Source organism: Eptesicus fuscus, chromosome 23 (genome assembly GCF_027574615.1).
Source record: "Eptesicus fuscus isolate TK198812 chromosome 23, DD_ASM_mEF_20220401, whole genome shotgun sequence".
NCBI lineage: Eukaryota > Metazoa > Chordata > Mammalia > Chiroptera > Vespertilionidae > Eptesicus > Eptesicus fuscus.
The window spans coordinates 111,795-135,791 of NC_072495.1; the positions used below are offsets into that span (position 1 = coordinate 111,795).

General features: G+C 46.7%; 1 protein-coding gene and 1 long non-coding RNA gene across 2 annotated transcripts in view; one reads left to right on the top strand and one right to left on the bottom strand.

The window, feature by feature from the left end:
* Window positions 1-9,246: 9,246 nt before the first annotated feature.
* UBASH3B (ubiquitin associated and SH3 domain containing B) overlaps window positions 9,247-23,997 on the top strand; it is a 158,466-nt gene continuing 143,715 nt past the window's right edge. Inside the window, exon 1 of the mRNA XM_054712552.1 lies at window positions 9,247-9,563. Coding sequence (XP_054568527.1) covers window positions 9,436-9,563 — 128 coding nt within the window. The 5' untranslated portion in view covers window positions 9,247-9,435. The remainder of the gene's footprint in view (window positions 9,564-23,997) is intronic.
* On the bottom strand, window positions 18,813-22,963 carry LOC114229479 (uncharacterized). Its single transcript, XR_003615515.2, has 4 exons — window positions 21,595-22,963; window positions 21,395-21,455; window positions 19,128-19,215; window positions 18,813-18,902 (listed from the first exon to the last, which is right to left on the bottom strand). It is a non-coding gene; the product is annotated as an uncharacterized LOC114229479 (long non-coding RNA).

Consider the following 23,997-nt stretch of genomic DNA (forward strand, 5'->3'; position numbering starts at 1 on the left):
CACTTTGCCCCCAGCTCAGACAGAGCTGTCACCTGGCACACACCCTATCCCTAGCCCAGGTCAGAGCTGCTGGTGTGACCTGGTATGCCCAGCTAAAGATCACAGGACCATGCTGCAAGTGCACTGCCAGAGGGTCCTACAGTGTCATCCTGCCTTGGATGACAGGGCTGTACAGTGACTTACATGCCAGAGGGCTCTGGGCCCTCACAGGGGGTCACACACAAGAGGAACTGTGCATGTTCCCCTGCCCCCCAGAGAAACTGAAGTTGGCAACTGAGGGACCAGAACCATGGGAGAAGGGAGTACAGCTCAGAGCAGAGACAATAAAGGTGCGCAACTTAAGGCAGACCCAGCCTCCAGCCCAGCAAGTCCTGGATCATTGAATCACTAGGGGCTTCAACCCCTCACATCCCAACCAGGGGGCCCAGGGCTAGAAAGAGACAGCAAAAATTGGGAGACAAAGAAACAACCCCCAAAGGAAAACAAAATGGAGGAATCACCAGGAAAGGAACTAAATGAAATGGAGTTAAGCAATATGTCAAAGAAAAAAATTCAGAGTAAGGGTCACAGTTCCTAAACTGACTGGATGAGAAAATTACCAATAGATGTAAGAATCAATAGGAAATGAAGAATGATATAGTTACAATAAAAAAGAATGGAAGGTTTCAGCAGTGACTAGAAGAAGCAGAGGACCGAATTAGCGGGTTAGAAGACAGGGTACAAAAAAACAACCAATCTGAAGAGCAATTGGAGAAAAATATATAGAAAGCAGGAGGAGAGCATAAGGGAGCTTTGGGACAACATGAAATGAAGCAACATCTGTATAATAGGGATGAGGAGAGGAAGCTGAGCAAGGATTAGAAAACCTATTGGAAGAAATAATGATAGAAAAAGTCTCTGATTTGGGGAAGAAAAAAATCACACAAGCACAGAGTCCCAACCAAGAGGAACCCAAAAAAGACCCACATCAAGACACATGGTAATTACAATGGCAAACGTTAACAACAAAGAGAAAATCTTAAGGGATAAAAGAGAGACACAAATAATTAACTACAATAGATCTCCCATTAGATTATCAAATGATTTCTCAATAGAAATACATTGGGCCAGAAGGGAATGGAATGAAGTATACAAACAAAGTGATGCAAAGGAAGGTACTGAAACCAATAATACTCTATCCAGCAAGGCTACTATTCAAAATTTAAGGGGAAATCAGGAGCTTCACAGACAAAACACACACACACACAAAAACCCCAAAACAAACAAACAAACAAAAACACTAAGGGAATTTATTACTATCAAGCCAGCAATGCAAGAAATGCTAAAGTGTTTGTTGTAAAAAGAAGAAATAGAAAGGGAAGAAGGAACACAGGCATAAAGAATTAAAATAGCTACAAACAAGTACTTTAAACATAAATATATTAAATGATATAATCATAAGACATCGAGTGGCTGAATGGATAAGAAAACATGACCAATAGATATGCTGTCTACAGGAGACCCATACCAGAACAAGGGACTCACACAGACTGAAAGTGAAGGGATGGAAAAAAACCTTTTTAGGCGAATGGAAATGAAAAGAAAAAATCTGGGGTAGCAATACTTATATCTGACAAAATAGACCTCAAAGTGAAGGCTATAACAAGAGATAAGGAAGGCCACTTCATAATACTAAAGGGATCAAGACAACAAGAGAATATAACTCTGTAAAATATAAATGCTCCCAATGCAGGAACACCCAAATATATTAAAAAAAAAAAAAAAAAAAAACTTCTGTAAGATATCATAGGAGAGATAGACAGCAATACAATCATAGTAGAGGACCTTAATACCTCATTGACATCACTGGATAAATCATCTAGACAAAAAAAAAAAAAAATCAACAAAGAAACAGTAACCATAAATGACTCACTTGATCAGATGGAATTAATTGACATCTTCAGATCATCACTCTCCCAAGCTACAGAATATATATTCTTCTCAAATGCACATGGGACATTCTCAAAGATAGACCACATATTGGGACACATGCAAGTCTCTTTAAATTCAAGATTTAAATCATAGCAAGCATTTTCTCAGACCACAATGGCATAAAATTAGAAAGAAACTACAATAAAAACAATTAAAAATCAAACACTTGGAGGCTAAATAGCATGTTATTAAACAATAATTGGGTTTCCAAAGAGATCAAAGAAGAAATAAAAAAAACATCCTGGAAAAAAAGACAATGAAAACACAACAATCCAAATGGGATACTGTGAAAGCAGTCCTGAGAGGAAAGTGCATAGCACTACAGCCTACCTCCAAAAACAAGGAAACTGGTAATAAATTATCTAACCCTACAACTTAAAGAATTAGAAAGAGAGCAACAAGAAAAGCCCAGAGTAAGCAGAAGGAAGGAAATAATAAAAATCAGAGTGGAAATAAATGACATAGAGACAAACACACACACACACACACACACACACACACACACACACACACACACACAAACACACAGAAAACACACACACACACACAAAAAAAAAAAACCCTCAAAATATCAATAAAACCAAGAGCTGGTTCTTTGAAAGGATAAACAAGATTGATGAACCTCTAGCCAGGCTCACTAAGAATAACAGAGAGAGGACCCAAATAAACAAAATCAGAAATGAAAGAGGTGAAATAACAACTAACCCCACAAAGGATTGTATGAAAATACTACAAACAACTCTACTCCAACAATCCAGACAACCTGGATGAAATGGACATATTCCTAAAAAATACAATCTTCTAAAATTTAATTGGGAAGAATAAAAAAACCTGAGGAGAAGGAATATGGCAGCAAGCAGGATAGCAGTGAGGAAGAGAATATGAGTGAGGTAGGGAGTGAAAGGGGAGTGTGTAGATGTTTGGTGTGTGTGTGTTTGTGCGTGAGGGACAGTTAGACCCTGTTGGACAGTTGGAGAGGGCTGGCAGTCCGGGCTATCCTAGACAGAGAGCCCCTGATACTGCTGAAATCAGGGTGGTTGGCTCAACAGAAACCACGCCATCTTGAAGGGGAGAGCTGTTATGACTAGAAGCCCTGTCTCATCACCACCTGGACTAACCTCAGACATCATCCCGGGCCCTACAGGCACTCTGGCCAAAGACCTGTTACCTCAGCTGCAGAACCACAGACACCGGGATTCCAATGTCCCTGGATGTGGGCTCCTGTGGGTCCAGGAGTGCACTCCCCTTCTGCCAGCCCACCGCATAGTTCCCAAGCATCCATCCCTCTGGTGAGTCTTGAAGTGTCCCCCTGCCTGCCAAGCCCACAGCATCACCCCAGCCCTGTGGTCCCTCGGGTGAGTTTCTGGCTGAGTTCCCTGCCTCCCAGACTGTGGAGTCGGTTCATGCCCCATGGAATCCTAGGTCTGCATTCTCTGCCTGCCAAGCCAGTGGTGTGGGCCCTGGATAAAGTGTGTCCTGCTGGGAAGCCTGGGACTGTGCTCCCTGTCAGCCAAGACAGTGGCATAGGCCCAGCCCTGCACTTCCTACAGGCTAGCCTCTGTGTCTCTGAGCCCCCGTCTGTGCTGGAGTTTACAGCTGGTAGTTATGGGGACTTCTCTCCCTGCTCTGGGAGCCTGAAATGGGAGTATGATGTGGGGCTGGAACCCCTTGGTCCTCATGGGCAGCCCCAGCAGTGACAACCTCCCTCCTGATTAAAAAAACAGCACCCTGGTCTGTGCCTCTGCCCCTCCTACCAGTCTCAGTATTCCTTCTTCTTTACTTCTCTAGTTGTAGGACTTCCATTCAGCCAGCTTTCTGGGAGTTCTGGATGTTGGTTGTTCTGTATTTTAGTTGTAATTTTGATGTGGTTGATGGAGGTGGTGAGTACAGGTATTTACCTATGCCACCATCTGGGTTCTCCTGTCTACAGCCTGTTCTTAATGCAGTCATTGGAACTTTTCTCTAGGGCAGAGAGAAGGAAAAGACATAGGACACCTCAGAAATTATGAGTTCAGTTAACTGGACCCATCTTGGGCTTCCATGTGCCCATTTTTACAAGGGCTAACACAATAATAAGGTGGCTGGGGCCAGTGGGGGCAGAGTTAAACAGTGGTGACAGGAATGAAAAGAGGCTGTGGCCCATAGTGTACTCTGACTTCACTATCAGTTCAGGGGTACATGATAACTTGCCTTCTCTTCTGAGGAAGCAGCTTCAAGCTACTTGCCAGTGTCTCCCTCTGCAGGGCAGCTCTTGCCCCATCCTCCCCCAGCTGTCAGAGTGTAGGGAGCCAAGATCAACAGTAATTAATATAAATGTGAGAAGTCTGGTCAGAAGGCTGAATGGGGCTTTGATATTCACAGGGCTGAATATCTGCATTTTATTACCTGCTGCTGACTCAATAGCTGAAGGCAACCCCCCAAACCTGATGATCTCCTTACTGTTTACTAAACATCACCTTTGATATGTCTGTTTGCATTCCTAAAAGGCAATTGTGTATTCTAGTAAATAAAAGGCAGATGGGAACAGAGATTCAGTGGAACTTGGTTCCTCGAAAAAGTTCACAACTGGCTTCCCCCATAATTTCCAAATTTATATTTCTTGTCTTTGTATTAATTTGCACATCAGCCCTTCCTCCAGGTCTTTGAACCCAGGCCATGCTGGCCATGGCCTCACATCAGAGATCCTGTCAGATGCAAAGTCATCTCTCTTCTCTTTGTAAAATAACAATATGGACATTTATAAAGCTTTCCCTAGCTTTTAAAAGTCAATACAATTAAATCACAGTGCATCTTAATTGCCACCCCCCTACCCCTTGCAAAACAATGGCAACAGTCTGGCTGCTGGCACTAAGCTGAAGAACAGTGAGGTAGTCAGGCTGGGATGTCTATAAAAGTGCCCCAGACAAAACAGTTTACATCTAAGGTGTTTGGCTTTCCATAGTGCTTTCTCCAGATTACCTAAAGCTACTTTATATCCATCAGTTCCTCTCAGTTTGCCTAGGAAAGAAGATGTAGAGGTTCAGAAAGAGTCACCCCAAGTTGTGCCTCTGTGGTAGCAGATTGTTTTGAGCTAAAGGCAATTTTAGCTCTAGTAAAGGCTCAAGAGAAACTTCTGCCCCATCTTAACTACCTAGATGAATCTGAGTAAGGGGTGTTGCCCATAATAGAGATTATCTATTGGGAAGGGCAAACTGCTAATTACTGCTCTTTTATTGTCCCTCAAGGCACCTTACTCATCCCTAGCTCAGAATGTCCTAGATACCCATATTCCCTTTCTGTCTTTGAACCCTGACTCTCCCTCATGTACTTGGGGTTCTCCTGTTGGTTATTTCCTCTTGCGAATCAGTTGCATGTCTACTTGGTTATTAGGAAAGAAACTTGAGGAAAGCTTCTTCCTCCCACACAAAGACAGTTAATTCAGTTTTTCTGAAGAAACAGAGATCTAGCAATTTTGTGTCAAGGGACATAAAAGGAGTCAAAAGGTGACCATGTTATTTTTTTAAAATATATTTTTATTGATTTCAGAGAGGAAGGGAGATGGAGAGAGAGATAGAAACATCAATTATGACAGGGCATCATTGATCAGTTGCCTCCTTCATGGCCCACACTGGGGATCAAGCCTGCAATGCGGGCATGTGACTGGGAATCTGAACAGTGATCTCCTGGTTCATAGGTCGACACTCAACCACTGAGCAACACTGGCTGGGCAACCATGTTATTTTAATGGTTGGTATCTCTTTACCATCATAACAATGGTGGTAAATGGCTGTTTGGATAAACTTTAAGAGTTAAAATCCCGGTTCTACCACTTATTCGACATATGATATTTGACAAGATAGTTGACCTCTGTCTGCTTCAATATATATGTAAAGTGGCCAGTGATAATATGGTTGTACCTACGTTACTGGTAGGGTGGCCCTACCATCCCTACCTGTTGCAGGTAGAAGTGGAACTCTTGGTTTGCCTCGGAAAAAAAGGATTTCCTGAGGCTCCCCTCCCACAGGAGAATGAGGTATCATGGAAAGCTTTATTGGTGAGGTAACATCAAGGCAGTTCCCTTGCAAGGTCCTACCTCCTTCCCTACTGCCACGAAAAAAGTCCCACCTTGTCTTCAGCAGAGCTAGAATTAAGGCCACTGCCTGAGCTTCCATTCCATGTTGAAGCATGTCCAGTCCAGCATCTTACTCGCTCAGCTTGTGTTCCCTGCCAGAGTGTGGATTCCCCATGGCCATGGACCATGCTGCGCTAAGGCCACATGATAGGCTAGCTCGGGTCACAGAGCAAGCACATGCAAGGAAGCAGGAACATGCAAGAGAAACAAGAAAGTAAGAATTCTTTGGGGTTTTTAACTAGGAGCTTAACCAATGGATCCTTCAGGGTCTTCTGAGCTTGCGGTGCTCTACCCCCTCTAGCCAATTATCTTTGTTCCTCAGACTAGACTAACAGACAAGCAGCTTTCCTACATCACCCCAGCGTCACTGCACATGCATCCATTTCTCCCCTTGTTGGGTCCCTTCCCCTAGTGATTTGCAGGGAATTGTGATGTTGTAGTTTTTTGGTGAAGCTACCTAGATGACCATGCTTAAAAGGTCTGGCATCCCATTTGTTCTTTTCCTATTATTAATATTAGCTAGCTAGTTACAGAAGGGATGTGGTAGGCAGTTAGACAGACATGAGCAGAGCAAGGAAGTGAGCCAGGTACAGAAGGTCACCAGGGTGGAAAGCCCCAGGTGCCTAGCAAAGAACAATTGTAGGAACTCGCCCCCAGGGTGGCCTTTCCTCCCCTCACATATCACTGGTCATCAGGTTTAGACCTCCTGACCTTTCCTCCTTAGAGATAATTAGGCCTCAGTTATATTTTAGCTCCAGGTCCAGAAAGGCAGCAAAATCAGACCAGTGACTGTATGGCTGACCTCAGGAACAGCGTATTGAATGATGACCCTCTGCCCTGGTGCCAACCAATCAATCAGTGGAGAATACAACCCTGAAAGGACACACCTGGAAAGCTGCTGAATCTTCTATTCCCCTAACATCTCCACCTTTAAAACCCAAGGCAGACCCTCTCCCGCCCGGGAGCACACCTGTGCCTTTCCCTTTCTCCTCCAAAACCACTCCATGCCCCTTCATGTTACCATTAGCTTCCTCACTTCCAAGCCCCTAGGACCCTTCCTTTGCCTCCATAACTCATTTCCTCAGCACATCTCTTCTACGAATTACTTCTTCTACCTCTGTAATTTTATAAATGAACGTTCTCTTAGAGTTGGAGTCTTGGCTTTGAATTCTTTCCTAGCCAGAACCTAAGAACTGAGGATGCTGAACCTAGGTTTGGTCTGACCTCATTGTCAGGCACATGGTGCCCTTTCCACCCCTTACAACAGTAACACCTACTTCATTGCCTTATTGAGAGAGTGAGTTCTATCTTTGAGAACCTGAAAACAGCACTAGCATATAGTAAGGTCTCAATAAATTTGAGTTATGATTTGTGTAGTGCTTATGGTTAACAAGAACTTCCACAGGCATTATGTAGCTCTTGACTAGGCTCCAGATCTTGACTCTAAGCCCAGGCATTTGGAAGAAGTTCGCAATATTGGGGAAGGTCCACCATCTTCTACTGAACACATTCCCAAGGAGGGTATCTACTAGGTTCTGTCTTCCCAGCCCAGCCCTGTGCTCCATGCCTGGGAAAAACACTCTGCAAGGCTCCCACCCAGGAAGTATGCACATTGTTGCTTAAGGCCCAGTAGTTCTTATCTCCCCACTTTCAAATACTTCTGGGTATTCCTTAGAAAACCAAGTCTGGGCTAAGAGAATGAAACTGTGTCATTTTCCCTGGTAAAACTTTTAGATGTCTTTTAAAGCAAAATGAAAAAGCTGCTCATGAATGCTGGTCACCATCCCTCCCCCACACTCCATAAAGGGCAAGGAGCTGACATTTTTGAGGAACCCAGTGTGTGTAAGGAACTATGAAGCGTACTGGTACAGATGAGGGCATGGGGCTATAGAAGGCAGGAGCAACTTGCCCAGCGCACCACTGAGGATAGAAGCTCTGGTCATGCATTTACCAGCTCCACGATCTTCCTAAGCTTCTCGGAGTTCAGTTTTCTCGTCTGTAAAATTAAGGTAATAATCACACACATTTCATTGAATTCTTGTAAAAATTCAATGAGTTGACTCATTTATGTTTAGCACAATGGTTGGTACATACAGGAGTCCAGTAAATTACCCGAGAAAGAGGAGCAGCTAGGGTTTTCTCTGTGCCTTTTCCAAGTGAACCCCTTGTCCCTGATGGAGGAAAATAAGTTACCTCCAAAGGAAAGAACCTTAACAGCTCTGAGCCCAGCTCCTGGTGTGAGCATGCAGGAGAGGGTACGGGTAGGAAATCCATCTGTTGGAGGTGGGAGTAGTTTTGTCCAACCTATGAAGTAATGTACTTACTCCTCACTGCTGACCAGGGAGGACCCACTCTCTTTGAATCCTTTTATTGACGTGGCACTTGTTCCTTAATGGAATTTGAATACCATTCCTTTGAATATCTCTTCCAGGTTTCTCTGTACCTCCTTCCTTCCCCTCCTTCCCCTTCCCACTTCCTCTTTTCTCTCCCTCCTCCTCCTTCCGCTCCCTCCTCCTCCTTGCTCCTTTCATCTTCTCCTCCCTCTTCCTTTTTCAGCCCTGGGCTCCCCTCCTGCCCTCTTCCCTCCTAGGCCCCAGTCTGAGATCCCACTCTGACCTCACTATCTCAGTCTTGGAGAGCTTGGCAGGTTTTCAGTGTGACCAATTGTCCAGCGGCTGGTGGAATAGGTCTTCAATGGCTGTAAGATCCTCTGTGGTTTGCAGGGTCTTTCGGAAACAAAACCTTTCATCTGGCCTCTGGCTTGGCCTTCTAGTTCATTAAGTCATCCACCAGTTCACTCAATTTCCATTATTAACCCCATCTAGAACCACATGCAATTTGAGTTGGGTTGATCCGGTGTCTTGCAAGTCACGGAGATGGGGGGGCACTGGGAGCGACTTCCCCAAGCTCACACGCAAGCAGCCAGCGCTGATGGGAGCCCCCCTGCCCAGCAGCCGGGATCCTCAGCCTGCGCCGCCTCCAGCGCCTCGCGAGCGGCCGCTTTAAGGGAGGGCGGGCCGGCGGGCGGGGCTGGGCGCCCACGCGCGATGCTCGGATCCATTCAGAAATTACTCACCGCGACTCCCGGCCGCCGGGGAGGGGGGCGCATCAGCCTCGGCGCGCGGGGCGCCGGAGGCCGAGGACGGACGGACGGCCGCCCGGCCCAGCGCTGCGGCAGTTCGGGCCCCAGTGGCCGCCCCAGGAAGGCCGGAGCGCCACAGCCTTCCGCGCGCCTTCGGCCCGGACGCCCCGCCCCGGCCCGGCCCGGGTCCCCGCCCTCCGGACGGTCGGGCTCGCGCCTCCCGGTCGACTGCGGGCCGCACAGTGGGGCCCAGCACGGCCGGGCCCTCGGCATGGCCGCGAGGGAGGAGATGTACAGCCAGGTGGCCCCGCGCCGGAGCCGCCTGCAGCGGCCTGGCACCGTCAGGCACGGATCCGCGCTGGACCTGCTTCTATCCATGGGCTTCCCGCGGGCGCGCGCGTAAGTGCGGGCTGCAGCCCGGTACCCCTGCCCCTGCCCCGCCCGCCTCCCTTGTCCCGTGGGGGCCGGCGGGGCGCGGAGCCCGGCGCGCTCTCTGTGGGCGGGGGCGGGTGGGCGCTGGCAGGGGATGCCCGAGGGCGCGGGCACGGAGTGGAGTCCCTGGTACTTGCCCAGCGCCCGTCTCCGCCCGTGGGGCTCAGCCGGTGTCTCGCGGGCTCCCCGAGGTTCCCAGAGGCGGGGCCCGTGGAGGGTCAGGCCCTTCGGGACCGAAGCGCCGAGGTGGCCGGGACCCGCGGTGGCCGGGGGAGGGAAGGTGCCCCTGGCTGGAGGCCGGCGCTCCTGCTGCCTTGGCTCCAGCTCCGAGGCCACTCGGTTCCGTCCCCTCCCCTCCGAGTAGGAGGAGCGGCGCGGGTGGGGCTGCGTTCCTTGGTGGGGAGGAAGGAACGAGGAGAAGCAGTTTCTCGAGGAAACCTGGGTTCTCGGTTCAGTGGTTGACGCCGGCGCAGACATTGGGTGTCCGAGAGGAAGGAGGGGAGCGGACCTCCCTCGTCCTCGTTCCCAGGAGGTCGGGGTGGGCCGGGGCTGAGCGCGCAGGTGGCCACCTTGCAGCCCTGTGAGAGGCCTGCTCTTCACAGGGGCAGCAGCAGGAGTCTCTGGAGCTGGGCATCCCAGATTGTGGGCTGGCACCATGCCTAGGAGCCCTTCTCCCTGGATGCCTGCAGCTCTTAGGTGGGGACACACTGCCTGGGAGCCGGTGGCGCTGCTTCTGAGAAATACATCCCCTGAAGGGGGAGTTGGCAAACTTTATTGGGAAGGCAGAGGTCATGAAAGGTGCCCTCCCCTTCAGGGTGCCCTCTGGCAGGCCTTGTTTATTCTTTACTAACCTGGCTGTAACCTCTACATCAAAGCAGACCCTACTTTTTCATTTCACCCTCCTGCTGGGAAGGCCATGGAATGGACCCAAGTTTCTCTTCCACTGGCCTCCAAGCACTGGGCCTGGGTCCTGATGCCTGAGTTGTAGGGAGAAGATGTAGGCTCTGCAGGGGAGTGTCGTGTGGGATAATGGATAAGGTGAGCTGTCCTCAGGAATGGGCTGCAGGGGCCGGAAGTCTGCTGGACAATGATGCAGAATTAGCACCCTCAGAGGCATTTTCCCTTCAAGAAATGAGGCCAGTGTTAGGACTTAAATTGTTTAGTCAAGGGAAGAAATACTTAACTACTCAGACCATCATGTTTGCCGTTCAAGCTGGCTTTAAAGGGACGTCTTTTTACTGAACTGGGTCCAGGAGTCTTGTCCTTGTCTTGACATCAGGATTTTTCCTTGCTCACCCTCTGAGATCTCATAGTAGTTAGCATTTACTGAGTACTTTCTATGTCCAGTTCTAACTTTACCTATTGCTCATTTTATAGTCTTAGCCACCCAATGAGAAAGGAAACTATATGCCCATTATATGAGTTGGGAAATGGGTTTTGAGAGGTTACATACAGCATCACAACAGTGAGCAGTGAATTGGGGACTCACACCCCGGCAGTGTGCCTCATGGCCAGGGCCAGGATAGAATGAGTGAATGTGGATAAATAGTTAGTGAAAGGCCTGGTACAGAGTGGGCAGCCATTAAATGTCAGCTACTGCATCCGTTTCTGTGGCTTCTGTAACAAGCTACCACAAATTGGGTGACTTAAAACAACATACATTTATTCTCTCATAGTTCTGGAAGACAGAGGCCCTGCATCAGCATCACTAGGCTGAAATGAAAGTGACAGCAGGGCTGTACCCCATCTGGAGATTCTTGGGGAGAATCCATAACTTGCCTCTTCCAGCTCCTGGGGGTTGCTGGCATTCTTGGGGATGAGGATAAAAAATAAAAAAATAAAAAGATGAGAAGAGGCTCTAAGGAGTGAGGACATACCCAGCCCGGGACTGTCTCCAGGCAGCCTTGGGCTACAACTGTAAGGCCAGTAGACCCAGTTCCAAAGGAAATAGGTTCAAAAGGAAATACCTTGGTCTGTGTACTTTTTCAGTTTTATCTAGGTCTCATTTACGTGCTATATTAACCTATTCAGAGGGTGGTCAGTTTTGATAGATGAACACACGAGGAATCAGCACCACAGACACAGTATGTGACCATCACCCCTAAAAGGTTTCTCGTACTCCTTTGCTGTCAGGCTCTGTGCACCCCATCCCAGGCAGCGATGACCCGATTCCTGTCCTTCCAGATTAGGGGGCATTTCGTAGGCTTCTGTGTGAGTAGACTGGTGCTGGGCACCCTCCCGGGCCTGCCTGGCTTCTTTTCTGTCATTTTTGAGACTTGGCCGTGATATTGCTGCATCCGTAGCTTGTTTCCTGTGACTCATGCTTAGATCTTGATGTACGTTAATGTGCTAGGAAGATAATTATAACCTTTGTACAAGTTCCTATGAAAACTTCCCGTTACATTCTTTTTTTTTTTATTGTTTAAAGTATTACACATAGTAGTACATATATCCCCTTTTCTTTTTCCCCATTGACCTTCCCCCGGCCTCCCCTACTCCCTGTCTCATGCCCTCATCCCACCCACCCAGTTTCTTGTGTCCATTGGTTGTGCTTATATGCATGCATACAAGTCCTTTGGTTGATCTCTTTCCCCCCCTTCCCAACACTCCCCAGCCTTCCCGCTGTGATTTGACAGTCTGTTCAGTGCTTTACTGCCTCTGTGTCTATCTTTTTGTTCATCAGGTTATAATGTTCTTTATTTTCCATAAATAAGTGAGATCATGTGGTATTATTCTTTCATTGCCTGGCTTATTTCACTTGACATAATGCTCTCCAGGTCCATCCATGCTGCTGCAAATGGTCAGAATTCCTTCTTTTGTATAGCAGCGTAGTACTCCATTGTGTAGATGTACCATAGTTTTCTAACCCACTCATCTGCTGACGGGCACCTAGGCTGTTTCCAAATCTTAGCTATGGTGAATTGTGCTGCTATGAACATAGGGGTGCATATATCCTTTCTGATTGGTGTTTCTAGTTTCTTCGGATATATTCCCAGGAGTGGGATCACTGGGTCAAATGGGAGTTCCATTTTCAGTTTTTTGAGGAAACTCCATACTGTTCTCCACAGTGGTTGCACCAGTCTGCATTCCCACCAGCAGGTCATGAGGGTTCCTTTTTCTCCGCATCCTCGCCGGCACTTGTTGTTTGTTGATTTGTTGATGATAGCCATTGGGACAGGTGTGAGATGGTACCACATTGTCGTTTTGATTTGCATCTCTTGGATAATTAGGACTTTTAGCATGTTTTCATGTATCTCTTGGCCTTCCTTCTGTCTTCTTTCTAAAGGATTCTATTGAGGTCCATTGCCCATTTTTCTATTAATCATTTATCTTTCTCTCATTAAGTTGTATAAGTTCCTTGTAGATGTTGGAGATTAAACCTTTATCAGTGATAACATTTGCAAATATGTTCTCCCATACAGTGGGCTTTCTTGTTGGTTTGTTGATGGTTTCTTTTGCTGTAAAAAAGCTTTTTATTTTGATGTAGTCCCATTTGTTTATTTTCTCTTTAGTTTCCATTGCCCTAGGAGTAGTATCAGTGAAGAAATTGCTTCGGCATATGTCTGAGATTTTGCTGCCTGTGGATTCCTCTAGTATTTTTATGGTTTCTCATCTTATGTTTAAGTCCTTTATCCATTTTGAGTTTATTTTTATGTATGGTGTAAGTTGGTCTAGTTTCATTTTTTTGCATGTATCGGTCCAATTTCCCCAACACCATTTATTGAAGAGACTGTCTTGACTCCATTGTATGTTCATGCCTCCTTTGTCAAATTTAATTGGGCATAGTGGTTTGGGTTGATATCTGGGTTCTCTATTCTATTCCATTGATCTATATGTCTGTTCTTGTGCCAGTACCAGGCTGTTTTCAAAGACCTTGTAATACAACTTGAGATCCCACCTACTTTGTTCTTCTTTCTCAGGATTGCTGTGGCTAATTGGGGATAATTCTTTTTATTCCAGACTAGAGGCCCGGTGCATGAAATTTGTGCACGGAGCGGGGTTGTCCCTCAGCCCAGCCTGTACCCTCTCCAATCTGGGACCCCTCGAGGGATGTCCGACTGCCCGTTTAGGCCCGATCCTGGTAGGATAGGGCCTAAACGGGCAGTCGGACATCCCTCTCACAATCCAGGACTGCTGGCTCCCAACTGCTTGCCTGCTTGCCTTCCTGATTGCCCCTAACCGCTTCTGCCTGCCAGCCTGATCACCCCCTAACCACTCTGCTGCCAGCCTGTTTGCCCCCAACTTCCCTCCTCTGCCGGCCTGGTCACTCCTAACTGCCCTCTCCTGCAGGGTTGATCACCTCCAACTGCCCTCCCTTGCAGGCCTGGTCCCTCTCAACTGCCCTCCCTTGCAGGCCGGGTGCCTCCCAACTGCCCTCTCCTGCTGGCCATCTTGTGGTGGCCATCTTGTGTCCACATGGGGGCCGCCATCTTGTATGTTGGCGTGACAGTCAATTTGCATATTACTCTTTTATTAGATAGGATAGAGGCCTGGTGCATGGGTGGGGACCGGCAGGTTTGCCCTGAAGGGTGTTCTGGATCAGGATGGGGTTTCTCTTGGGGCACGGGGTGGCCTGGGCAAGGGGCCTGTGGTGGTTTGCAGGCTGGCCACATCCCTCTACTCCCCCCCTCCCTGGGGACCCAAGCGGAGGCCCTGGTATCTGGGATTTATTTATCTTCTATAATTGAAACTTTGTAGCCTTGAGTGGAGTCCAGGGCTGGCCAGGGTGTGTGGGAAGGTTGGCATCCTCCATTGCCGGGGAAACCCAAGCCTCCTGCTCACTCCGTGGCTGCAGCCATCTTGGTTGGGTTAATTTGCATGCTCGCTCCTGATTGGCTGGTGGGCATGGCTTGTGGGTGTAGTGGAGGTACGGTCAATTTGTTTATTACTCTTTTATTAGATAGGATCATGTCATCTGCACATAACGAAGCTATACTTCTTCTTTTCCGATTTGGATGCCTTTTATTTCTCCTTCTTGTCTAATTGCAATAGCTAATACTTCCAGTACTATGTCAAACAGGAGTGGTGAGAGTGGGCATCTCTGTCTTGTTCCTGTGCTTAGGGGAAATGGTTTTAGTTTTTGCCCATTGAGTATGATGTTGGCTGTGGGTTTATCATATATGGCTTTTATTATGTTGAGGTATGATCTTTCTATTCCCACCTTGCTGAGAGTTTTTATCAAGAAAGGGTGTTTGATTTTGTCAAATGCTTTTTCTGCATCAATTGATATGATTATGTGATTTTTATATCTCAATTTGTTTATGTGGTATATCATGTATATTGATTTGCGAATATTGTACCATCCTTGCATCCCTGGGATAAATCCTACTTGGTCATAGTGTATGATCTTTCTGATCTATTGCTGGATCCGATTTGCTAGAATTTTGTTGAGGATTTTGGCATCTATGTTCATGAGGAATATTGGCCTGTAATTCTCTTTCATTGTGTTGTCTTTATCTGGTTTTGTCATTAAGGTGATGCTGGCTTCATAGAAGGATCTTGGAAGTGTTCCTTCCTCTTGAATTTTTTTGGAATAGTCTGAGAAGGATAGGTTTTATTTTATTTATTTTTTTTTAAATTTTTTTTATTTTATTGATTTTTCACAGAGAGGAAGGGAGAGGGATAGAGAGCTAGAAACATCGATGAGAGAGAGACATCGACCAGCTGCCTCCTGCACACCCCCCACCACCGGGGGATGTGCCCGCAACCAATGTACATGCCCTTGACCGGAATTGAACCTGGGACCTTCCAGTCCGCAGACCGACGCTCTATCCACTGAGCCAAACCGGTTTCGGCTGAGAAGGATAGGTTTTAGTTCTTCCTTGAATATTTAGTAAAACTCCACTGTAAAGCCGTCTGGCCCTGGGCTTTTGTTTGCTGGAAGCTTTTTGATGACTGCTTCAATTTCTTCCATAGTTATTGGCCTATTGATATGTTTAGATTCTTCTTGATTGAGTTTTGGAAGGTTATATTTTTCTAGGAATATGTCCATTTCCTCCAGGTTGTCCAGTTTGTTGGAATAGAGTTGTTCGTAGTATTTTTTAACAATCCTTTGTATTTCAGCGGGGTCTGTTGTTATTTCTCCTGTTTCATTTCTGATTTTGTTTATTTGGGTCTTTTCTCTTTGCTTCTTGGTGAGCCTGGCTAGAGAGGTTCATCAATCTTGTTTATCCTTTCAAAGAATCAGCTCTTAGTTTTGTTGATCTTTTGTATTGTATTTTGGGTCTCTGTCGTTTATCTCTGCTCTGATCTTTATTATTTCTTTCCTTCTGCGTACACTGGGCTTTTCTTGTTGCTCTCTTTCTAACTCTTTGAGTTGTAGGGTTAGGTAATTTATTACCATTGTTTCTTATTTTTTGCAGTAGGCTTGTAGAGCTATGAACTTCCCTCTCAAGACTGCTTTCGCTGTGTCCCATAGATTTTGGATTGTTGTGTTTTCATTGTCATTTGTTGCCATGATATTTTTTATTTTTTCTTTGATCTCTCTGGTAACCCAGTCATTGTTTAATAGCATGTTATTTAGTCTCCATGTGTTTGATTTCTTTGGATTGTATTTATTGCAGTTGATTTCCAGTTTTATGCCACTGTGATCTGAGAAGATGCTTGATATAATTTCTATCTTCTTGAATTTTAAGAGACTTTGCCTGTGACCCAACATATGGTCTATCTTTGAAAATGACCCATGTGCACATGAGAAGAATGTATATTCTGTGGCTTTGTGGCGAAATGTTCTGAAGATGTTAATTAATTCCATCTGGTCTAGTGAGTCATTTAGGATTGATGTTTCTTTGCTGATTTTTTGTTTCCAGGATTTGTCCAATGGTGATAGTGGGGTATTAAAGTCTCCTACTATGATTGTATTGCTGTCAATGTCTCCCTTGATATCCTCTAGGAGGTTTTTTATGTATTTGGGTGCTCCTGTATTGGGTGTGTATATGTTTACCAGAGTTATTTCCTCCTGCTGGATTGCTCCCTTTAGTATTATGAAGTGGCCTTCCTTATCTCTTTTTATGTCCTTCACTTTGAGATCTAATTTGTCAGATATAAGTTTTGCTACCCCAGCTTCTTTTTTCATTTCCATTCACCTGAAAAACCTTTTTCCATCCCTTCACCCTCAGTCTGTGTGAATCTTGTTTTCTGAGATGGGTTTCCTATAGACAGCAGATATATGAATCATGTTTTCTTATCCAATCCGTTACCCTATGTCTTTTGATTGGGGCATTTAATCCATATACATTTAAAGTTATTGTTGATAGGTATTTGTTGCCATTTTTATTCTTTACTGCTGTGTTCCTTCTTCACTTCCTTTTTTTAATTTTTTATTTTTTTTACAGCAGACCCTTTAGCATTTCTTGCATTGCTGGTTTGGTGGTAATAAACTCCCTTAGTCCTTTTTTGTCTGTGAAGCTCCTGATTTCACCCTCAATTTTGATTGATAGCCTTGCTGGTTACAGTATTCTTGAGTTCAGACCCTTCCTTTGCATGACTTTGAATATTTCATTCCATTCCCTTGTTGCCTGATGTGTTTCTGTTGAGAAATCAGTCGCTAGTCTGATGGGTGTTCCTTTGTAGGTAACTTTCTCTCTCTGGCTGCTTTTAAGATGCTTACTTTGTCCCTGGTGTTTGCCAGTTTAATTATAATGTGCCTTGGCGTCGGTCTTTTGGGGTTCATTTTGTTTGGGACTCTGTGAGCTTCTTGGATTTGTGTGGGGATTTTCTTCCCTATATCAGGGAAGTTTTCTGTCATTATTTCTTCAAACAGGTTTTCTATTCCTTGCTCAGTTTCCTCTCCTTCTTGAACCCCTATTATGCAGATATTGTTTTTTATCGTGTTGTCCCAAAGTTCCCTTAGGCTCTCCTGCTTTTTAATTTTTTGTTTTTGGAAGCTGCTCTACTTGGGTATTTTTTCCTAACTTGTATTCTAGCTCACTGATGCAGTCCGCTGCTTCTTCTAGTCTACTGTTGATGCTTTCTATTGAGTTCTTTAAGCAGCGATGCATTTTTCATTTCTTCTTGGTTCTTCTTCATTTCTTCTTGGTTCTTACACATATTGTCGAATTTGTCTTCCATTCTTTTCATCCACCTCATGACCTCTTCTCTGAATTCTTTCTCTGACATGTTGCTTGCCTCTATTTCATTTACTTCCTTTTCTGGTGATGCCTGCTTTTCTTTCTTATGGGGGCTATTTCTTTGTCTCCCCATGATCTCTCTTCTCTGGGTGTCTGGTTATGTAGTTCTCTCTCTCCTTATCCCAGGCGAAATCTGACTTTTCCGTGAGGGAGTGTAGAGCTCCTCTGTATCTGTGTGCTAGCACCACTTGGGTACCGGTGTTCTCCTCAGCTCCCAGGATTTGCTGCAACTCTTCGTGTTACATTCTAATGATACCTTAGCTTCCAGACCCCTTTAGAGATTACAAAGCATATCTATATACATAATTATAGTCAAGTTTCAGACATGATTATGTCATGAGAAAACTGAGTTTCAGAAGATTGAGTGTCACATAGTGTCCTCGGTGTTGCAAACTCTAGTTGCTTTTCACTGAGTGGACAGTAATTCTCAGAGTTGAGTGTTTTGCTTTTCAAAGAGACAACAAAACTAGAGAATCCTTTGTCTCTTGCCAGCTCTGCTCCTGCCTATGACAGTAGTGGTGGATCTGTCAGCAGGCATCTGGGATGTGTGTGGGGTCAGGGTGGCCCTCTTCTCGACAGCTGGAGAGACCCTGTCATTACCTGCCTGATACCCTGAAGTCTAAACTTGTGGCAGCTGTTTACACAGCTTGGGTTCAAATCCCAGTTCTGTCTCTTAGAATCTGGGTGACATTGGGAGAATTGCTGAATCCACTGAGCCTCAGTTTCCCTGTCTGTAAAGCATTGACGATAATAGTCTAACTCAGAGCATTATTGTGAGGCTCAGGGTGCTGTTCTATGCAAACAGTTGGGGAATGCCTGGTGTTGGAGAAGCCCAGTGAGGAGGCAGGTGTGGCTGCTCCAATGGCATTTTATTCTGCCGGCTCCCTGCGTGCCTGTATTACCCTCTACTTTGACAGCTCCCTTCACTCACTGCACTATGCTGAGGAAGTAGTGCTGGTAGAGGCCGCTGGTGGTGCCCTCGGCACTTCAGTCCTTTCTCCAGCCCTGTTTTCCAGAGCCTTTCGCTGTAGGTGCTCGAGGGTGCCAGGCCTGGAGATGCAGAGCCAGCTCCAGTGTCGTCCACACTGCTGACGGTGATAAACAGCCTGGGTTGAGGATTGGAGGAGGGCCATATGGTTGTCTTCTTATTAGTCTCAAATGGAATCAGAGTCCAGCCCTGGAGAGGAAAAACATTAAAAACACACTACGAATGGCTCCTCTGCATGGGGGAAGCAATATCTCAGCAGATTGAGAAAATGCTCTTTAAAATGGCAGTTTTACCATTTATTCTATTCATCAGAGTCAGAGGGGAAGATGTAAGTGGGTTATATGAAAGTCATTGGTGATAGGTTGTGGGGGGATCTCTGGGGTTGGATAGAAAGTAAAACGGATGTACACATACTTTGGCAAGGTGGGTGTCCGGAGGGTTGGCAATGAACATGATAACAACGAGGGGGCTGTGGTCTCTGCTCCGGTGCAGTGGTGGCGCTCTGAGGGTGGGAAAGGCAGAACTTACTTATTCCAAAGGCATGTCATCAGGCATGTTATTGTAGATGCAAAAAAAAAAAAAAAAATGACAGACAAGCTTAGTTAGGGTGAAGATTGACCTTTGTGAGTGAAAAATACTGGCCTAGGACATGTCTAGCTGCCATAAGCTGCTTTTAGTTTTAGTTTCAGACTGACCTATAGGGTGACTGTGAGTCTCTGAGTTTGTAAGGCCACACACAGGCCTCTCCTGGGCATGGCGGGTTTATTGTGTGGTCCCTTTTTTGTCCACAGTGTGTTCAGCATCCTCCCAAATTCTTCCAAATACTTGGGAGAAGAGGATGTCTAGTTTCAGGTCTGGCCCTTGGGAGCCAGTCATCCCATTGGCCGTGCTCCTCAGGCCGCTCAGCGGTGACACAAGGAAAGCAAATCCCCGCCGCGCGCCACCCCCCCACCAACCCACCCCCGGCTCTGCTCCCCTGGCTCGCAGCATGGGGCTGTTTGGACTCACATGGCCTGGGTGCGCCTGGTGCAGGGCTGATGTCAGCCACCGCCTCTGGGCGCCTTGCGTGTTAGGTGCCGTGGGGGTGACATGGGCAGGTGTTTGGGGCAGTGGAGAGGTATTTTTACTGCTTCAGGTATACTTTTCTGTTTCAGAGTGTCTGGCTTTTCTGTTTTAATTTTAATTTTGTTTTGTTTTTCCCTAGAGGTTTATTGTCAAATTCTCTTCTCTTCTCCCTTTAAAGAAAACTCTTTGGGACCGTTGCTATTCCAGAGTAAAGAAATGGGAAAAGTCAGACATGAGGCAGCAGTTACAGGAATGGGTTCCCTGGGAGGCATTAGTATAATTTTCCAATCGGTTCATAATGTCTTCCTTGCAAATATGACTGAAGTGCTGGTTAAATGGGAGGAGCTCAGTGCCTGGATCCAGCTCCTGGAGGTGCTCCTGGGAACCTTTTTAATTAGAGGGCCAGCCCCCCTTCAGCAGCTGTTTGTGTAACAGTCCCCATTATGGTCCTTTGTCCCATTGGAAACATTCTTGAACCTAAAGCACAGTGGCAGGGAGCTCCCCCAGGCCTGGGCCCACCCCAGTGGGAAGCAGCTGCGTGAGTCCGGGCACAGCCACAGAGGAGCTGACAGCACGGGTGGCCAGAGGCAGCCACGCGCTTCAGGTTTTGCTGGATAACCCTTCTTCATAGTCAGGAAGCAGCGTTGTTTAGAATCTTGCTTCCGAGTTGACTGTGCCTCATTCACAAATATTTACTGTGAGGATGCGTTCACTGCCTGTTTATTCTCTTCTCTTGGGGAGGGAGCATTTGGAGAGGAGAGCCTGTGCCAGTGGCTGCTGTGTGCAGTCTGTTTAAACAGACGAGCTCGCCAAGAGCTGCATGGGCCACTGGGTCCCCTGCGGGGGCACCTGTGTGCATTCCTCACTCAGCCTGAAGCCTGCCCCTCCCTCCTTCTTTGCCTCATCAGAGTTTGCCTAACTTGGAGGCCTAGTGCAGCCGGAATACATTTGGCTTCCTTTCGCTTTCCTTGTTGGTCCCTTCTCCTGTCTCCTGTCTTCTCCTTGTCCCTCTCCCTGAAGCCTAAGTAAGCTTCACCCAGTGAGCCAGCGAGGCAGTGGGATGGTCCCTAGCTGCCTGCAAAGGGACAGAGTTCTGGTCCAGGGTCTTCAGCCACCTCCACTCACAGTGATCTTTTATCTTTGGAGCCTCTTACCTTGACAATGGAAATCTTCAAAGAACAAGACAAGAAAAACAAAGCAAAACATTGTATCTGTCTTATCTCCATGGCAAGTTCCCGGTGATGCCTTTTTTTCTTAAGCACAGGCAGTCACTGTGTATTTACAGGAAACTAGTATAGCCTCTCACAGTAGGTTGGGGTAAAAAGATAATAAGGGATAATATCTGTCCTCAGGGCTTCTTGTAAACTAGTATCGAAAACAGAGACTTATAATAAAACGTGGTACAAAAGACAGACTCAGTAACTATGTGAGGACATGAAGAGGGTAGTACAGCCAGACAGACCTGAGGTAAGTTTTAATGTGCAAATAATATGAGAGCAATGCCCTTCATAAGTTTAAGAAGTAGGAGCTTGGGAAGATCAGAGACAGTTCAGGTAAGATAGAGGAAGATTGCAATTTAAACGCGGGCTTCTTGAATCATTCTGATCTCCTCCCACCTCAGTCTCATCACAGCCACTGCACCCAGCTCAGCGAGTCTCTGAGGTCCTGTGCTGCGATCTGGTTTAGAAAGAAAAGGAGACATGTTGGCTATCACTCACACACACACACACACACACACACACACACACACCTGGCCATACTTGGGCCTGGGTTTAGATTGGACATTATTTTATTCATTCTCCCATTGGACACTTACTTGGTGCCTCTACCACATGCGAGGAACTTGTTAAGGATGTGAAGATTGTCTTTCTTTAGAGGTGCTCAGCCTTCCGCAAAAGAGAAAAACATCTATACTAATAAAAGGGTAATATGCTAATTAGACCAGGTTGACCAGACATCTTCCGGACGTCTGACTTCCTTCCGGACAAAGCCATGGTGGCGGGGGCTGAGGCAGAGGCAGTTAGGGGTGATCAGGCTAGCAGGGGAGCAAGCAGTTAGGGGCAACCAGGCCAGCAGGGGGGCAGTTAGGGGGTGACCAGGCCATCAAGCAGAGGTAGTTAGGGGCAATCAGGCAGGCAGGTAGAGTGGTTAGGGGTGATCAGGCAGGCAGGCAAGTGAGCAGTTAGGAGCCAACAGTCCCGGATTACAAGAGGGATGTTCGACTGCGGGATGGGGCCTAAACCAGCAGTCGGACATCCCCCGAGGGGTTCTGGATTGGAGAGGGTGCAGGCTGTGCTGAGGGACCCCACCCCCCTCCTGTGCACGAATTTTGTGCACCGGGCCTCTAGTAGACCATAGAAGTGATGCAATATAATTAGTGTCAGACAGATTTGAAGGAAGCTCTGTAGGACCACAGAAAAAAATGATTCATGCAACCGGAGAAGGTTGAGGGAAGCTGAGAAGGTGATAGGCAAGAAAGATGATGAATAGATGTTCTAGGCACAGGCAGAAGGGCATTCGGTCATAGAGGACAGTGCGGAGCTCAGTGTGAGAAGCATGTGGGGCTGAGGGTTGGTGGGAAGGAGACAAGAGGATTGTGAGAGATGAGAGCAGAGATGTGAGTCGTACCTCGACATTATGGAGCGTGACGTTTTAAAGCACTTTTCCTAAAGAAGTCAGTATAAAAACCAGAAGGGAGCAGAGGAACACTAGGCACGAAAGCCCATAGAAGGTGGTTATAACAGGCTAGGTGAAAGGTGGATAGGGCTTGGATTAAGATTACAAGAGCCATCTAGAGACGTTTTTGAAGTTGAATTAACTTTAAGATGAACAGTTAGAGAAACTGGAAAGGCAGAGATGATATTAACCTGGATAAGACACATAGAGAGCAGGATACTTTTAGAGGAAGGATTAGGGCTAGAGGACCAGGGGACACGTTTGGTTTGAGATGTATTAGGTTCTACACACACATGAAGGAAATGATTGGACATAGGGATCCGGATCTCAGAGGAGAAGTTGAGCTAGAAATATAGGCAGGAGTTGTTCATGGTAGACACGTGAGGGTAGGTGTAATGAGCAGGCAGAGTGTGAAGAAGTGAAACCAATTTCCAGGGGAAGAAGTTTGAGGTGGAGGATGGATGACGGCGGCAGGAGGAGCGGCTGGAGAGTCAGGAAAAAGCCAAATGAGGGAGCCTGGGAGAAGACAGGGAAGGAGAGAGCTTCATGAAAAAGATTCAGGTCAACAAAATGTTTCTTTTCCTTTGCATTTCCAAACCGAGTGAAATCGCTGGTTGTGAATGATCCCATAGCCTCTCCAAGGGTTTCTGGTATCCTGCCGACACCGGGCGCTGGGCCGGGCCGCTGCGCTCTCCTGCAGGATGCTGGGCTCTGCTCTCTGAGATGGAGGCTGCTGACTGCTCTCTGGCTGGGAATAGACAGATCATTGAATCTCTGATGTAAGAATCCCCTGCCCTTTAGAGTCCCCCCTGCTAAATTCCACTTATAGATTTTACCCGACCCCCCTTTCTACCTCAGTACAAAACCCCCCTGCCTCCTCCCCGCCCCCCCCCCCAAGCCCCCAGCAACTTGGAAACCATAGTGAGGTCACCTTATTGTCCTTGGTGAAGTCACCCTTCATGCAGTAACCGACTCTTTCCTGGTCCTTCCTGCAGGCCCTCGAGCTCAGTGCTGTGGATGAAGCACTGAAAAACCTCCTCAGTCCTTGCCCTGTTTGGTCACAGATGCTGAGGTCTCAGCCTGCCAGGCACTAGGCCCATTTCCTATGCCCTGTCTCCAGGGAGTCCTTGCCACCACCAACCTCCACCAGAAGCACCTCTTCAAGGAGACAAAGGGTCTAGGCTCTGTCTGTAAGACATCAACATTCCACGGGGCTGGAGTAATTCTGGCTCCCTCAGGGAAGGCTTTCTCCAGTTTTCTAAGCTATTGAATGTTGTTCTGCACACCTGGGTCTGTCCACACTCACCTGCAATCTGGAGGTGAGTGTAAAAGTGTGAAAGAAGAACAGATGATGGATGTATTGGGTGCTATGGAAGGAAATGATAGAAGAAGGGAAATGGAGGAGGAAACAAGAAAAAGACTTTGAACTAGGGTACCCTGAATCAAGGTTGGAGAAAATACAGTTATCCCAAAGAAAGGGCAGTCGTGCTTTCCATGATAGGTTGTGTGCTCATGGGCATGGAATTCTAAAGTTGGTAGACAC